The following is a 17,245-nucleotide window of genomic DNA, read 5'->3' on the forward strand; positions in this document are numbered from 1 at the left end:
GTTCAAAAACCAAAGCGCGGCTTCTGATTGGCTGCAGGAAGCCAATCCTGCAGCTAATCAGAAGCCGCGGAAGCCCCATCCAATGTTTGGCTTCCAAACCGGAACAGTCACTTCCTGATTTGCAACGTTCGGGAGCCAAAACGTTCGGGAACTAAGCTGTTCGAAAACCAAGGTATTGCCTTTGTCTACATAGGCAATCTGTGGCCTTCCAGGGTTTCAGGCAGGTCATTCTGACCTTACCGTGCAGCGCCAGGAATAAAAGCTGTGACCCTCTCTATAAAAAGTATGCACTCGATCAATGCACTTTCCCGATTCCTCACAACTGCTCCTGATAAATTAACTTAACAGTCTCAGGCTGGACGTTATCTGGGGTATACCTTTTCTTCTCTGTTCAAGATTTGTGGTTGCGTGTCCGCATGCCCAAGCGAACACCTACACAAGCTGTAGCCGTCACAGGAGCAGGACAAGCAACCAACGTCTCCTCCTGTGCTCGTGGCTTAGCTCTCTAGGTACGAAGATCGGCCTACACATCTTGAACGGGCGCAGACACTTCTTTTGCTCCTCATTGCCGACCACGAGGAACCCCTTTAACCATTGGGAGAGCAAAGTTTGGTTTTCTTGAAAACACTCCAAAGACACGTTCCCTCTGAAAAACTTTTGTGGAGTGCAATCCTGGCTTTTGGGCCTTAAAAGAACCAAAAACCACAGCTGCCGCCACCCGCTCCGTGAGTTTGCAACCGCCTGCTGCTCCACCTCAGGAGTGGCCACCTAGGATTTCATCAAGGTTGATGTCCTTCATCCAGTCGTCGTTACCCGGCTCTGTTTTTAACAAAGAATCGATGAAGTCTGGATCGCTGTTGAGGGCAGGCCCAATGCTGTCACCTTGCTGGTTCAGAAAATCAAACGCCAGGTCGCTGGCGTGGTCGGTTCCCTGGTAGGCCCTGGCAGAAGCCTGGCTACTACTAGATGGGAAATGGTTTGACGGCAATGAGTTCGGCGCTGCCATGCTCACCCCGGGTGCATTTAAGTGTGGCACTGTCTGAGCCCGTACCTGGCCAGGCCTTGCCCCCAGGGATTTTTGCGCCCCAGCCGCTTGCCCATTTAGAGTTTGGTTCATTTGGCTCGTGGGTGTTCTCATCTGGGGGGCGGCCAGCTGGTTAGGAGCAGGCCCCATGGCGCGCTGGGGAAACTGCTGGTGGGCAGATGTGCGCTGCAGCGGCTGGTTTGTATAGGGGCTGCCCACGGGGAAAGGGGACCCCACGGCCTTGCGTGTTTCCTGCTGCTTCGCTCCTGTTTCTTGTGAGGCCCAGGTCTGAGCTGCCGAATTTGAGTTGACCATGACGTTCGGAGGCCTTGGTGCAGAAGAAGTCCCTTGGTTCAAGCTGAGTTTGCCTTGCTGAGAGCTGATCCCGGGCCCACCATCATATGCCGACAGGTTATTATTACTGCCTTGCCCCGGCGGCCCTTGCCGAGACGCTGCGGAATTGCTTTGCTGGCTGGAGATCATTTGGTTCGGGTTCCTGTGCTGCGACACTTGGTTCGCGCCCGATGCAGCCACGCTGTACGCGCTCGGTTGGCTGCAAGGAATGTTCCCGTAGCAGACCATGTGGCGCGTCGTCGGGAGAGAAGGCATTCTGGCTCCGTGAGTGGTGGTCAAAAGACCGGATGCCTGTGGCGAGAGGCTTGAAGTTGAAATAGAGTTGGAAAAGCAGAGGTTGGAGCCGACGCTCACGGCTGGCGATCCACCTGGGGAAAAGGTGGCGGGAGGAGAAAGAAAAATCTCTTATCGATCATCTAGTTCTAGGTTCTGAACAGGACCCATGGACCAGAGCATCCATGGGAAACCCTCCCACCAGAATCCCATCAAAACCCTACAGGAGGAAAAGGAGCACGACTCTCTGGACTTTTCTCTTAGCCCTGCCAGGTCCTTGGAACATGAGAGAATTATGTGTTGGTCCCTAAGCATCATCATCATCATCATCATCATCATCATCATCATCATCATCATCTTTAAACCCCAGCTACTCTGGGCGGCTCCCAACAGAATATTAAAAACACAATAAAACACCAGACATTAAAAACTTCCCTAAACAGGGCTGCCTTCAGATGTCTTCTAAAAGTCAGTTAGTTGTTTATTTCCTTGATATCTGATACAAGGGCGTTCCACAGGGTGGGCACCACTACCGAGAAGGCCCTCTGCCTGGTTCCCTGTAACCTCACTTCTCGCAGTGAGGGAACCGCCAGAAGGCCCTCGTTGCTGGACCTCAGTGGGGGTGGAGATGCTCCTTCAGGTATACTGGGCCAAGGCAGTTTATGGCTTTAAAGGTTAGCACCAACACTTTGAATTGTGCTCGGAAACACACTGGGAGCCAATGAAGATCCTTTAGAACCGGTGTTATATGGTCCTGGCGGCCACTCCCAGTCACCAGTCTAGCTGCTGCATTCTGGATTAGTTGTAGTTTCCAGTTCACCTTCAAAAGTAGCTCCACGTGGAGCGCATTGCAGTAGTCCAAGCGGGAGATAACCAGGGCATGCACCACTCTGGTGAGACACTCTGCAGGCAGGTAGTGTCTCAGCCTGCTTACCAGACGGAGCTGTTAGACAGCTGCCCTGGACACAGAATTGACAGTCCCATTAGGAAATGAGAGCACTCGTCTTCCGCTGCTGGGTAGGGACCCACTACCAGGTCGTGGCCTGATCTAAGGTGGGCTGCAACTGCACCACCACCACCATATAAATATATGGTAAAAGGTTAAGAAATGGGCCTGCAATATAAGAATGTAGTAAAAGCCTGCTGGGTCAGGTCAATTTCCCATCTAGTCCAGCATCCTGCTCTCACTGTGGCCGACTGGATGCCTGTGGGAAGCTCACAAACAGGACCTGAGCACAAGAGTCCTCTCCCCTCCAGCAGTTTCCAGGGGCCGAGGTCCCTTCGGGGCCCCCAATAAAATATTTGAGGGGGACGGCCTCCCCAAAGCTGATGGGTATTGCCGTTCAAATGGCATGTGTGTGCTACGTCACGTGATCCATTATGTATGATGGGGCTTACCTGGTCCCTCCCCAATATTTTATTCAAGTTGGCACCCTTGGTTTAACTTTTATCTGAGCTGAATCCCTCAAAGTTCAGCTTCGGTGGATGTCCAATGACGGGCACAAGGTCACCCAGTGAGCTTCATGACTTGAGTGGGGACTTGAACCCTGGTCTCCAAACTTCTAGCCTGGCACCCTAACCTTCCAGACATAGCTGCCCGTGACAGTCGGTTGCAAGCAAAAGATGCCGAAGAGTTTTAGAGTCTCTTGAAGACTAGCAAAGCTGGAACATGTTGACTCGCATGCGCTGTCTTCTTTGAGTTGCCTAAAAGGGCACCGCGGTTGGGACACTGTTTTCTATCTCACTCCAAAGACAAAGTTTCCTTTCCCCCCTCTGAACTGCTTGCTATTTTTAGCACCCTCCCCCCCCCTTTTTTGGCCACACTGATTTAGACCAGATGGGAAGAATTTTCATTCCAATTAGCATCGAGCAGAAAATATAACCAGACCTTCGATACCAAGAGGAGTGAGTCAGTGATACTGGGGGATGTGTCGGTTTTTTAATTCACGCCCAGGAATGACAATCGACGCAAGGGGTGAGGCATACAGCCCCTCGGGCCCCCACTCTGAGGTAGGGATGGCAGAGGATTTAGTTCAGTCTGCATGTCCAAGTGCACTGACCTTATTCGCTACTCCCAGACTTACACATGAGAGTGGAACACAGCTAACAATCCGACTGCACGCGTCTGTTGATTTTGCAATACGGTTTCAGTTAAAATAAAAAATGCACATATGCATATTTGGGTGGAAAAGGCGTACAAAACCAAAGCAGAGAGGCCAGGGGGTGGAGCCAGTGCAAACATTCCTGCACATTTTAATAAGGTCTGAGTAGGGTTTACCAGTCCTGGTCTCCAGACAAGCACCCTTAGTTTGCAAATAGATGCACCCTTCGTAACTGGGGCAGGGAAACATCTTCCGCTTGAGGGCTACATGCCCTTCTCAGGGCCAAATGCCAGTGGTGGATGGAGCGAGAGGCAAAAGCAAGCCGAGCAATGGATGTAAATTTTACCTTTGCATGGCAGCATAATTTCTACACATGCATGTACATCCCTCTCTATTCTCTAGCCAGACCATTAAGAGGTGGGGAATACTTCCAGCCTAGGAACCCGTTTTAAATTTCCCCAACACCACCTCCATTTTCAGAGGGGGCATGTTTGTCAAATACACGCCACCCCTGAAACCGCAGGAGGGGAAAGTGTTGTCCCACTCAAGTGCTGCTTGTGGACTTCTTGCGGGAATCTGGTTGGCCACTGTGAGAGCAGGATGCTGGTCTAGACAGGTCACTGGCCTGAACTCGGGGGGGGGGGGGGGTTTGCAAACTGTCGGTGGGGCAGAGGGCTACATTTCCCATACAATGGAACCTCGGAAGCCTTTGAACTCAAACGTTTTGGCTCACGAACAATGACTCTAATGAGTCGAACAGACTCCCGGAACGGATTAAATTTGAAAACCAAGGTATGACTGCAGTCAAAACCGGTCGAATCATTGGCCGCTGTCCTCTCATTTACTGCTGCCATCAAGCGTGTTTACCTGAATACTGATGTGTTTGCTGCATGTTGACCTGGTTCCTTCTTTGGTCTTTATAATCTGGCGGGGGCCTCGTCAAGTGCCGGTTCAGCTGATCTTGCGGAGTCATTTTCTCCTATGAGGATTAGAAAGAAAAGAGAAGGTGAACCCATTCTCTCGGTTAGCCAAAAGGCGAGCGATCTGAACGCGAACGCAACTCAGAACGGGTTTTGTATTCGGGAGGAGACTCCTGCGATGCCGGTTTCAAGACCATGACACAGAAGGAAGCATGGGGAGGTTTTGCAGATTTTCCTGACATGCAGATTCTGCCGCCTTCCCATATGACATCAGGCGGGGTGTCAGGGAACTGGTTGGGTAAGCAAAGAGAGGATGAGGGTTGTGTATAGGGAATCTTTAAATGTTTGGTTGTGCTTTTTATATTTTGCTAGAAGCCACCCAGAGTGGCCGGGGCACCCCAGTCAGATGAGAGGCATTTAACTAATAAAACTACTACTACTACTACTACTACTGGCTGTATGCTTCAAATCTAGGGAAAATGCTAGGGATTGGGAATACAAAACTTGAGACAAAACTAAATGTGATTCTAAGGGCATAGTTAGCAAACACCTCAGGTTTTTAAAGTTTTAATTATAAATGCAGTGGGCCTCCTTATTTTCATCAAGACATAGGGAGAGAGAGGGGTGGGGGAAAGGAAATTTTTAACCCTTCCACCCCCAGTCACAGTTCTAATGAAAACTGCATCCCCAGTGCCATTATTAGCCTTAGAAAAATGCTCCCCTTGCAGCCAAACCTGGACAGAATAATAAACCTATACCTAGCAATTGTGTTCTGAACACTACACACAGTTATTTCAGTAGCCTTTGCAACAGGGATTATGGTAATGTAGAGTTGGAAGGGACCCTTAGGGTCATCTAGTCCAACCCCCTGCAATGAAGGAAACTAAAGCATCCATGACGAGGCATGACCACCCAACCGCTGCTTAAAAACCTCCCACCTCCCAAGGGAGTCCGTTCCACTGTCTAACCCGAGGCTCTCCAAATGGTGTTGAGACTCCATCTCCCGGCCATCATGCCCAATGACAACAACAGCTGGTTCCCTCCCCCATGCTTTACAACAACCTTACAAGGTAGACCAGCCTTATTATCACCATACTGCTCACAGATGGGGTACAAAAAAAGAGAGGGTGCCTTGCAGAAAGCCAGCTGGATCTGGGACTTTGGTCCTCTGGCTGCCAAGATCCATGCCTACATTTGACATACTTGGCAAGGCTTCCCTGCTAATGCCCCCCCCCCAAAAAAAGGGGAGGGGAGAATTCAGCAGCATGAATTGGCTAAAAATTGGTTTTTTCAAATGCTGTAACTCTCCCTCTTTTTCCCCTCTCAGCAGATTGTCAAAAGGAGCTCTCTCTTCCTACAGAAGGAAGGGGTTTTCGGCCCAGCTCTGCAGTCTGCGAGAGGCTTCCAGTAAGCAGAGAAAGTGTCGCCTGAAGGTATGCAGGCACTGAGCATGGGTGGTCCCCGTGCGCTGCCAGCATCTGCTGAGGGAGGAAATGGAACTTGCTGCTGTGCGCCAGCAGCTTGGCTGCCCTGTAACCTGCTTTCCTTGTGGCTGAACGCAAAAAAGCCTTCCCAACCGCCCTGTGTCAGGCTGCTAACTTGCGCTGAGGAATCACTGCAAGGTTGGAAAGGGGGGAAGGGACCAACGCTGGGTGGCAAAAAACAAACAAACACAGGCTCCACGTGCAAAAGGTGTGGCAGGTTTAATTCCTTTGCACCCCCCAGTTCAAAGGACATCAAGGCAACTCCACAAGGCACCAGGAACCAAAGGAGCAATAAAGACTTTCTATTTATGCAGCGACAGGCGCAAGGATGCTACTAGCCCAGAGATGGAAAGAAGACATAGTCCCTACCAGGGAAGAATGGCAAACTAAGATCTTGGATTGTGCCAAAATGGCAAAACTGACCCGAAAGCTCAGGAACCAAGAAGACCAAAACCTCAGTGAAGAATGGGGAAAGTTTATAATTTACTTGAGAGACCACTGTAAGCAGATGAAAAAATTAGCAGGATTGCAATAACACTTGCAGTGTAGACGATATTAAGGATCAACTGGAGAGATATAAAATTTGGATGAGGAAATAATACGCAGTCGAAAAGGTTTATAACAGGACCCATGGAGGGGAAGGTGGGAAGTCGAGAGATTCAGAGAAATCTCCAAATATGGATATGTATTTTGTATTGTTATAACTCTGTACTTGTAAAATCAAATAAAAATTATTTCAAAAATAAGAATAAAAATACAAGACCCCAGGAAGTGTAGAGAGGACAAAGCAGAGGTCTGACTCAGCGTACAACAGCTTTGCATTACACATTAAGTTTAATCTAGACAGCACACTCCAATCTCCACACACTCACTGGCTGTGGTTTTGCACTACTCTAAATCCACCGGAGGGTCTGCTGTGGGAACTGTTCCCATGTGCAATTGGTGCAGGGAATGTATTTGCACTTTAACAGTCTGGATTGGTACCCTAGCATAGGGCATGTGGGGGGTTGGCCTTCAACCCTCTGCCACCCACTGTGTTCCTGATCAAGAAATGGCACCCCACGCTTGCAATCTGCATTGGGGAAAAAAGCTCCCATTGGAGAAAAAGCTCCCATGGGGGGGGGAGCTCTCATTTGCTCCTGTGGGAGCTTCCCACACCCTCCAAATACAAGCAGAGCAGGTGAAATGGGCAGACTAAGAATGACCCAGTAGCTGTTTTCACAATACAGTAGTACCTCTGGATGCGAACGGGATCCATTCTGGAGCCCCGTTTGCATCATGAGCAGTCCGCAACCCGCAGCGCCGCTTCTGTGCACGTACGGGTCACGATTCGGTGCTTCTGCGCATGATGTCATCTGACAGATCTGTGCATGCGCGGACCGCTGAACCCGGAAGTAACTCGTTCCGGTACTTACGGGTTCGGCGCGTTCGCAACCCACAGCGAACGCAACACAAGGTACGACTGTACCAGCTTTTGAATTCTACATGACACCGATTTACATAGAAAATAAAATAGGGAATCTGAAAATTTACTGCTTCAGTTAGTATCTTTTGTTGCTGCTGCTGGTGCTGCAGAAGGAGTTGCTGCTTCAGCTGCTGATTCAGCAGAGCTTGCTGAGGTGAGTTCATGTAGCTGCTCGCAGCATTTGGATTCGTGCAGGCGTTTGACGTTGGATTGGGGCCTGCGCTTTGGCTCAGCACGGAGTGTTGATCCTGCAAAAGAAAGAAGAAGAAGAAAAGAGGAAGATAAACACTCGCAAAGACGCCCATGGGCAAAAATGGAAAACCAGCGCTTCCTCAGGCTTTGGGAGGCTGATTAAAATATGGGGCCTTCTTCGTTCAGCCGTGGGAAGGCTGCAGCAGAAGCTCGGATGAGGAAATTAAGAGAAGCACAGGGAAAATTACAGGACTACTCCTGTGGTTGCAGCAGAAAACCTTGGCTTTCTAACAGGAGCTCAAAGGAGAGCCGCCATAGCTGTTTGTAGAAATAAGTGTGATTATATACCAATGGCTACATCAACAGAAACCATCAACAGTTACTGCAGCATGACCCACTTCTGAAACTTTCTTCGGGGTGGAGAACTTATTTGTCTATTTGCTATCCTTTCGCTCTCTCATTATTTGTCTCAAGCCAGTTCCCAATATTCCTCCCAGCTCTGCCGACACCCCATTACACTCTAGCATGGCCTACAGACAGAGCTCAAAGCTAGGTTGTGCCTGATGGTCACCAACAAGGATGTGAAATTAGGGTGCAATGTGTATCTGTGCCCAGAGACTGTAACACATCCTGAAAGTACTAGAATTATAGAGTCGGAAGGGATTGTGTAAGTCATCCTGTCTAGTTGCCTGATCAATGCAGGATCTACTATGTAAGATGCAACTTTGGTTTCCCCAACAGATAATCCCAGAGCTTCGCTAGGCAACCTGTACCATTGCTTGTTTGTGTTAATTAATTACCCTGCCTTCACCCTAAGATCCCAGGGCAGGTAGCAACAATTTAAAAAACAACAACATTATAAGCCATTTAAAAATCACAAAAATTAAACCACAAATATATATTCTCTCTCTCTCTCTCTCTCTCTCTCTCTCTCTCTCTCAAAAAAAAGTTTCTACAGGTATCTCTGTCACACTCTACCATGACCAAGAAACAGAACCATGGACAGGGCTAGGCTGTTAACAAGGCAGCTCACTCAAGTCAAGGGACTTTTAGTTCTCTGTGGCTTCCACTCAATTCAATGGGACAAACTAAGGGCTCATCCACACTTCCTCGGGTCCTGCTGATCCCCCCCCCTGGAGAAAACTGCTCTTTTGCACTCAGCTGGAACAAATAGCAATTCAGGGTTTTTCCAGATTGACATTTGCTCCAATTTAGCACTAAAGAGTGGGTTTTCCATGGGAAAGGAGCACGGCGGGGGGGGACCGACAGACCTGTGCTTTATAGTTATGGGACAAGCAGAAGTGTGGATGAGCCCTAAATGTCTCACAGTTGGGGAAACCGATGGAACGGGACAAAACTGGCCTCCTGGTCCAAGCAGTGACCGGCAGTGGGCTCCTTTTGCCTCCATCTAATGGTGCCCCTGAATCAGATTTGAAAAGTCCATTTTCAAAGAGGAACCGGTACAGCTGGGTACACAGCAGGGGTGAGAGCAATTGGTTAAATAGACATTTTAAAAAGTGGGTGACTGACCCAAGTTAATCTTAGGTTGCAAGATATTTTAAGGTTGCTGTTTGCTAAGGTCTTGTGCAAACTATTGTCCTCCTTAGAAAATTATGGCTAAACAGATTGGCTTTGCATTCCATTTCCAAGCTATGCTCTTCCTTTAATATTGTTGTCTTTTTATATCCGGTAATGGGATTCATCTGGTTTCACTTTGCACAGACAGTGCAGATATCCCCCACTAACTGCTCTGAAGTTTATGGCAAAACTAAGGAATAAACATTATTTCATTTCTCCAGAAACTACCGCACTTTGCTTTTTTCATATAAGCTGGGCAGCACACACACACACACACACACACACACACACAGGTCTCTGGCCCTGCTCCGCCCCATGGCTCAGATGCTCAGCTCATAACCACCAGAAGCCATATACCATATTCGGTATTGTTGGTCTGACTTGGTGGAGCTCCCTCCCGGCTAAGATTGAACCAGCCCCCAACTCCCTGCTGAATTTTAGGTGTTTGACAAAGAACTTTCTATTCCAGTAGGCATTCAAGGTCCTTTTCTCTCTTTATGATAATTGATCTTATCAGTTGCATATGCTTTTTTGTATTTTTTTTTTTATGTACACCACTTAGAAACTTTGGTGATTAAGACATATATCGAAGGCTGTGGAATAGATGGCAGATAGATAATTGGGACCCCAGAGAGAGTTGTGTCCTTCATAATAATAATAATAATAATAATAATAATAATAATAAATTATTTATACCCCGTCCTTCCCAATTTAAAAACTGGGCTCAAGGCAGCTAACAGCAAATATAAAACACTGATTAAAAGCGACTTAAAAAACAGCTGAAAACAGCATAAAATACAACACAAATGTAGCATCCATGTCAATAAAATTCAAAAAATTCAGGGTCATTTTTTGGGGGGGAAACACAGTTCAGTAAATACCAAGTGATCGCCAGGGCTAACTGGCCAAGTTGGTCCTGCTAGGGTCAGCAAGGAGACCAGGGATGAGTTTAAATGTGGGGTCCCAGAAGGGTTTCTTCATAGAAAAAGGAAAGGGAAAAGGGAATGGAGGATCAGGTTAATTCATATTGAAGGCCAGGCGGAATAGCTCCAGATTTGCTCTTGCGATCACGTAGCAACAGCAAAGCAGCCCTTCGTCACCAGCCTTGTGAAGCCTTGAAAGGCGGACAAAGGTTGGCCGTGATGAATCATGAAGTGGTGTCTTGTTCCCTTCTGCACGTGCTCAGTGCAGCCTCCCGCCGGGGCAGTCTGACATATTTCCTGTCTGGGCTACAGGGTGCCCATGCGCGATCAAACAGTGCTGCATTTATTTTATTTTATAAAATGACCGCAATGCACAACGACACACACTTTTGAATTCCCGTGGACCAACATTTCATCACTTTCTCTGGGTAAAAGTGTCTGAAAGCATGAATCATAGGAATACAGGAAGTTGCCTTGTACCAAGTCAAACCACTGGTCCATCTACCTCAGTATTTCCTACACTGACTGGCAGCAGAGCCAGGGAGTCTCTCCTAGCCCTACTTGGAGGTGCCAGAGATTTAACTTGGGAGCTTCTGTATGCAATGCAGAGGCTCTGCCAGTGAGCTACCACCTGCCCCTAAATCTTAAAAAACAAAACATGTGCTTTGCTTAGTGTCTTCTTCAATACACGGGCTTATAAACTGGCGATGTTCTGTTTTACTTTCTTACCAAACTGGGGTGCAGCGAGGAAGGAGGGTTTTAACTGCTTTGCCAACAAAAATCCCCCATCCCTGACGCTACTACTTCCTGAAAGACAGTGGGTGGAAATGGTGGCATCAGAGAGCAATTTCTGATTGGAAAATTAAAATCTCCCTCCTCACTGAGACATGCACCCTATCTGGGTTGCGGGGTTCGTGGCTGACTTTGAGATACAGAACTACAGTGGAACCTCAGTTCCCAAACGCCTCCGTTGTCGTACGTTTCAGTTCTCGAACGCCAAAAACCCGGAAGTAAATGCTTCCTTTTTCGAACGTTTTTCGGAAGCCGAACGTGCTACGCAGCTTCTGCTGAGGGCAAGAAGCTCTTGCAACCAATCAATTTTTCGAACGTTTTGGAAGCTGAATGGGCTTCCGGAACAGATTTTGTTTGAGAACCGAGATACCACTGTATATATCTTTATCTCAGGGGCAGAGCAAGGGGGGCGGGCTGCCCTGGGTACTGCCCTGGGGGGTGACACTCGGGGCAGCGCCCCACCCCCATGATCGGCGCCGCTGGCGCATGGCAAGTTTTAAGGCTGCAGTGCGTGAACAGCAGCACAGAAGGGGTGCCGGCCACTTGTGCCCGCCATCTTGGGTGGACATGCGCAGTCCACCCAAGATGGCGGGCGCGAGCGGCTGGCACCCCTTCCGACTGTGCGGCGGTGGCGTGGCAAGTTTTAAGGCTGCAGTCCACCCGGGATACTGCATGCGTGCACCGTGACATCACTTTATCTATAAACACATACTTACCTTCTAGGGGCTGATGCCCCTGCAAATTTTGCTTGCCAACCCCTCTCCAACTTCCACCACCCCTCTCCCACCAAAGCCCCCTACCCTTAGTCCCTGCCCAAGCTTTTTCCCTCCCAAACCTCTCCCTTTTCTCACCAAACCTCTGCAGCTCACCTGTGCCACTCCTTGCTCAACCTGTTATACCACTGCAAGCCCAGATACCTCATTGACTCTGCCCGCCTGTGCTGCTCCACCACACCCCTTGCTCGACCTGCCCATCCACTGCAAACCCATCTTGCTTGCTGCCTCCACCTGCATTGCCACACTGTCCCCCTGCTCAGCTCCCACACACTGCCACAATCTCAGCTCCCTTGCCATTCCTCTTGCTCGCCCATGCCATACCCCTGCTATGATTCTACGGGTCTATTGGTCACAGGGTTGCGGCCAATGTCGGTCTTACTCACCACAGGCCCCATGAAAAACAATCGACACAAATAACTTAGATCCTTTACCTTATACGTTGAGTATAACACAGCTGGCCGTGACCCACAGATCTGCATGATATTTGCGTTTGCTGGTGATGCACAATTTAATCGCAAGGTATATAATGGAAACACATTTGTGACTGCTTACCAAGGCAGGATTCTAAGCAGTTTACAAGGATGGAATTCAATGAGCCAAGCATTAAAAAAACAAACATCCCTAATTAAAATATGCAGTAGGAAGAACCCCACTGAAACCGTGCGGTAATTAAAGCAAAAACTCAGGACGAGACTTTGACTGACCTAAATGTCATTTTAGGTAGGATCTGGGGGCTGCGAAACCTCAGACAACGTTCCCAAAAGGTTCCTTGTCTGAGGTTTGGGCAGGCCTCCAAGAGGCGCAGATCCAACCATGATCCCCACAAAGTCACCCCTCCGACTTGGCAGACGCTTCCTCATGGAGGCTGCCAGAGATTGGCTGTGTCGTCTGTTGCAGCCCCTTGCAAATTGAGGTGTGTTCCTTCCACCAACTCAGGAGAAGGAAAGACCCACTGCGCTGGGAGGTGTGGTGGGGGAGAGCCCAGCTTTCTGGGTACCCCTCTCCGTGGGAAGTCAATGTCCCAATTCCACCTTCCTAGAGATTTTTTTTTTTTTGCAAGATGCCTTTTCTTTATCTATCTCAAATATTTTAAAGCTGCCCCTCACCAGAGAGTGATATCAGGACAGGGTACCATAAGATGAGTTAAAACCAAGGGGTCTCATGGGAATATGGAAAGCTGAGTCGGAACACTGGTCCTTTGCTGAGCCAGGCCAAAGGTCCTTCTTGTTCCACAGTTTGCACCAGCGATGGAGAATCACAAGCCCAGGAGCCAAAAGAAACCCTGTAAGTATTTTGATCTGGACCTTGCTACCTCTCAGGCCACACTTTCCCCAGCCTTGCTTCAAAATCCCCGAGAGTATATTTGCCTGGCTGGAATGTGTCCTTGATAATGATTCTAATATCCCAAGGGCTGTCCCACGGAGGATGGAGCAAGCTTGTTTTCTCCTGCTCTGGAGGGAAGGACTTGAACCAATGGCTTCAGCTTCAAGTTACAGGAAAGGAGATTCCGACTAAACACTTTCTGATGGTAAGAGCAGTTCGACAGTGCTTCCCTCGCGAGGTTGTGGACTCTCCTTCCTTGGAGGTTTTAAAGCAGAGGCTGGATGGCCATCTGTCTTGGATGCTTTAGCTGGGATACCTGCAGTGCAAGGGGGTCAGACTAGATGACCCCCAGGTCCCTTCCAAACTTTGCCATTCTATGGTTCTGTTTTCGGTTGTTAGTTTGTTAATGTCGCTAATATTGTTTTGTGGATTATGAGTGCTGTAGTGCTCTGTGAACCTTAAAGGTAAAGGGACCCCTGACCGTTAGGTCCAGTCGCGAACGACTCTGGTTGCGGCGCTCATCTCACTTTACTGGCCGAGGGAGCCAGCGTACAGCTTCCGGCTCATGTGGCCAGCATATCTAAGCCACTTCTGGTGAACCAGAGCAGCACACGGAAACGCCGTTTACCTTCCCGCCGGAGCGGTACCTATTTATCTACTTGCACTTTGATGTGCTTTCAAACTGCTAGGTTGGCAGGAGCAGGGACCGAGCAACGGGAGCTCACCCCGTCGCGAGGATTTGAACTGCTGACCTTCTGATCGGCAAGCCCTAGGCTCAGTGGTTTACACCATAGCGCCACCTGCGTCCTTTGTGAACCTTACAGCATTACTTTTGTTGTGGTTGTGCTGCTTAGCTTATTTTTTTTTAGTTGTTTTGTTAATAGTGTTTTATAGAAGGGGGTTGTTTTGCTGACGACTTGTAATTACTACCGATGGTTAGTTGATTATTCTATATGATTCATGTTGCAACTGTGGTGTTCTCATTATTGTTATTGCATGTGAGCAGCTTTGTGATTTGTGTCAGTGAAAAGCAGCACAGAAATGTAATGAAATGATACTGTGTGTGTGTGTGTGTGTGTGTGTGTGTAGGTGAACAAGAAAGGAGCTGAGAGAGAAAGAAAATATTCTGACACTGTCATGTTCTTAAGAGATTAAAGTAATCTTTTATACGGCACGGAGGAACTGAGATAGAGAAGGAAAGATTACTCGAGCCAAGAGTAATGTGTATTTGCATGACTCAGTTGCTTCATTTACGGTGCCTCTTTGCCATAATCATGCACAATTTCTTCCAGGGAAGGGAGAAAATGTGGCTTGAAGGAATTGTCTTTTAAAAAGCGGTGGGGGGGGGGGGTGGAGGAGAAAAGCGGGACGTAAAATTATCTTTCCCACCTTACAGTAAATAAAAAGATATTTGAGGCCTGATATAATACATGCCTGACTGGTGATTGTCTTCTTTTGCAGAGTTTGGAAATTAACAACAGAAAAAGTTGTTCGCTTCCCTCTCTCCTTTCAGTCACCCCAACCACAGGTATGCGTGCCAGCGTTTCATTACACATTCTTCTCATGCTCAAGGCCTGACAGTGAGATCATATCTACATTTTGTCCTGCTGAGGCCATCCCCGGTTTGTTCCAGCAATCCAAAAAGAGGGGTGGGTGGGAGGGAGGAAAAAAAAGACAACACGGGGCAACAGTTATTCTTAGGAACTGTGTAACTGTCGGGCACCCAGAGGTTTTACGTTGTGCCATCTTTCCCCTCACATTGTGAGGGAAGAGCAATCATTCAGTGGGAGAGTACAGTGGCAGTACCTCGGTCTCAGAACAGCCCTGTTTACGAACTATTCGGTTTACGAGCTCCGCAAAACCGGAAGTAGTGTCCCGGTTTGTGAACTTTACCTTGGTTTAAGAACGGTAGTCGAACGGCGGAAGGGCACTGGCAGCGGGAGGCCTCATTAGGGAAAGCGTGCCTCAGTTTAAGAACAGACTTCTGGAACGGATTAAGTTCGTAAACCGAGGTACCACTGCACATGCTTTCAAACGCAGAAGATACCAGGTTCAATACTTGGGCTTTCCGCGTAGGACTCTGGATCTGAATCGTCAGAAGCCCAGTGGTAGGGAATCTCAGGATCTGGGTCAGGGCCAGCCCTACGATGAGGCAGAGTGAGGCAGCTGCCTCAGGCGGCAGTTGCTGAGGAGCGGGGAGTGGACAGAGCTATGAGAGCCCCATACCACCTGCAATAGCCTGCTGCCCTTAAGTGCAGTGGAAGACATTGTCCTTTCACTAGTATTGCAGTAAGGTTCAACTACCAGTCCAATTGGCTTCTGTGTGTGCCTTGGGGAAGGGCGCCATCTTGTCCATTGCCTCAGGCAGCGAAATGCCTTGGGCCGGCCCTAATCAGGGGGCTAATGTAGCCCTCCAGGCTTCTCTGCCTGGTTCTTGGGACTCTCCTGTCAAAGAGCCTAAATCACACCGTTCAAAGTTGGAGTTAACTCTTTATTAGCAAAAAACATGATCTTCCCTTGGCTGTGTGTCAGGCAAGCTCATCTCCGCTAGGTCTTACAACATGAATCAGTTGCCGAGAATGAAAGTCCCCTCCTCCCCAGGGCTTTCCCCTAGCAATCAGGAGACTGAGTCTACATGCAGACTTCTGCGTTGCTGAACTATAGCTCAGTTGGTAGAGCATTTGCAGGGGGTTGGACTAGGTCGGGGGTCAGCAACCCGCGGCTCCGGAGCCGCATGCGGCTCTTTGACAGCTTTAGCTGCTGGCCCGCCTGCGCCCACCCACTTGCCGCGCTGCTGGCCCGCCTGCGCTGCAGGAGAAAGCGGTGCCAGCAAAGCCCACTGCCGGGAATCAGCTGAGCAGCAGCCGCTGAATCAGCTGTGAGGCGGCTCCACGTGGCGCGGGGGGAGGTAAAAGCTCCCGGCACGTCGCTGGAGCCTCTCCCCTGAATGCGGCAGCAACTCCCTGTAATGCAGCAGCACTGGAAACAAGAAAAAGGGGAAAGGTTTTTTGGCGTTTAAAAACGCCGTTCGTGATTCAGCCTTAGTCGAAAACAGCCCCAGAGGCAGCGCGGATGAAACCGGATGTAAGGCAGCAGCCCTCGCAGCGGGAGGAACAGCTGAGCGGCGGCTTGCCGATTAGCTGGAAAGCGGAATAGCGTGCACGGGGAGCCTTGAGGTGGCCAGTGGATCTGCTCCCGTGATCCTGGGTCCAGGAAGCGCCCCAGCAAGCAGGAGTTGTGGTGTTTAAAAACGCCGTTAGTGATTCAGCAAGGTAAGCAAGGCAGGAGAGTAGCGCCGGCCGATGCTGGAAGCCAAAGAGCCTCCCAAAGCCTTTTGTCCCGCAGTGCTCGATCCGAAGCGCTTCTTCCAGAGCAGAGCTTGATCTGCAGGCGGGTCTTTATCCGAGGATGATCCGACGAGTCCAAAACGCGTCGAAGGGAGCAGGAAGGGCAAGAGGCCGAGCCCTGGAAGCGTCCTGCTGCATTCATAATCATTGGGGAGAAGTGCGAGTGGAGCAGGCCCCAGGTGTAGCGATGAAACAAGCCTGCGCTCCTCTGAATTTGGGAGTCGGTTCCATTTAATTCAGCGGCTCTTACTCCTGAGTAGATGCGCCTAGCATTTTTCACTTCCGAGGGTGTTGCATCTTGAAGTGGCACCTTCACAGCGCAGCCCCGTGTTTGTCTACTCAGAAGTAAGTCCCATTGCGCTCCATGGGACTTCCGGGTAAGTTTGCAGCCTTTCAAAGACTTTAACCAGCGCACTTAGCAAATCCCCGCTGAGGTCCACCGGGATTTAGGTCCTGGTAAAACGAGCCTAGACAGGACTGCAGCATAACCAATTATGCAACCTGCAAAGGACTAAAGGTGTGTAATAGAATAAATCTTCATTGTCATTGTCCCCTTGCGTGAAACAACGAAATTGCTGTATTAAGCACCATAGTGGGATTTGATGGTGTGTTGTTGTTGTTGTTTTTAAGGGGGCATGCACTGGCCTTGAGTGAAGCACTCACCCTTTTGCTTATATTGTTAGAATCATAGA

At 49.2% G+C, this 17,245-nt stretch overlaps 1 protein-coding gene across 1 annotated transcript in view; it reads right to left on the reverse strand.

Annotated features, from left to right (window-relative positions):
• Positions 1 to 537: 537 nt before the first annotated feature.
• MAML2 (mastermind like transcriptional coactivator 2) overlaps positions 538 to 17,245 on the reverse strand; it is a 137,325-nt gene continuing 120,617 nt past the window's right edge. Inside the window, exons 3-5 of the mRNA XM_033146159.1 lie at positions 7,691 to 7,870; positions 4,621 to 4,732; positions 538 to 1,746 (exon numbers count right to left, since the gene is read on the reverse strand). Of these exons, the coding sequence (XP_033002050.1) occupies positions 755 to 1,746; positions 4,621 to 4,732; positions 7,691 to 7,870 (1,284 nt within the window). The 3' untranslated portion in view covers positions 538 to 754. The remainder of the gene's footprint in view (positions 1,747 to 4,620; positions 4,733 to 7,690; positions 7,871 to 17,245) is intronic.

This window comes from Lacerta agilis, chromosome 4 (assembly GCF_009819535.1).
Source record: "Lacerta agilis isolate rLacAgi1 chromosome 4, rLacAgi1.pri, whole genome shotgun sequence".
NCBI classification, from domain to species: Eukaryota; Metazoa; Chordata; class Lepidosauria; order Squamata; family Lacertidae; genus Lacerta; species Lacerta agilis.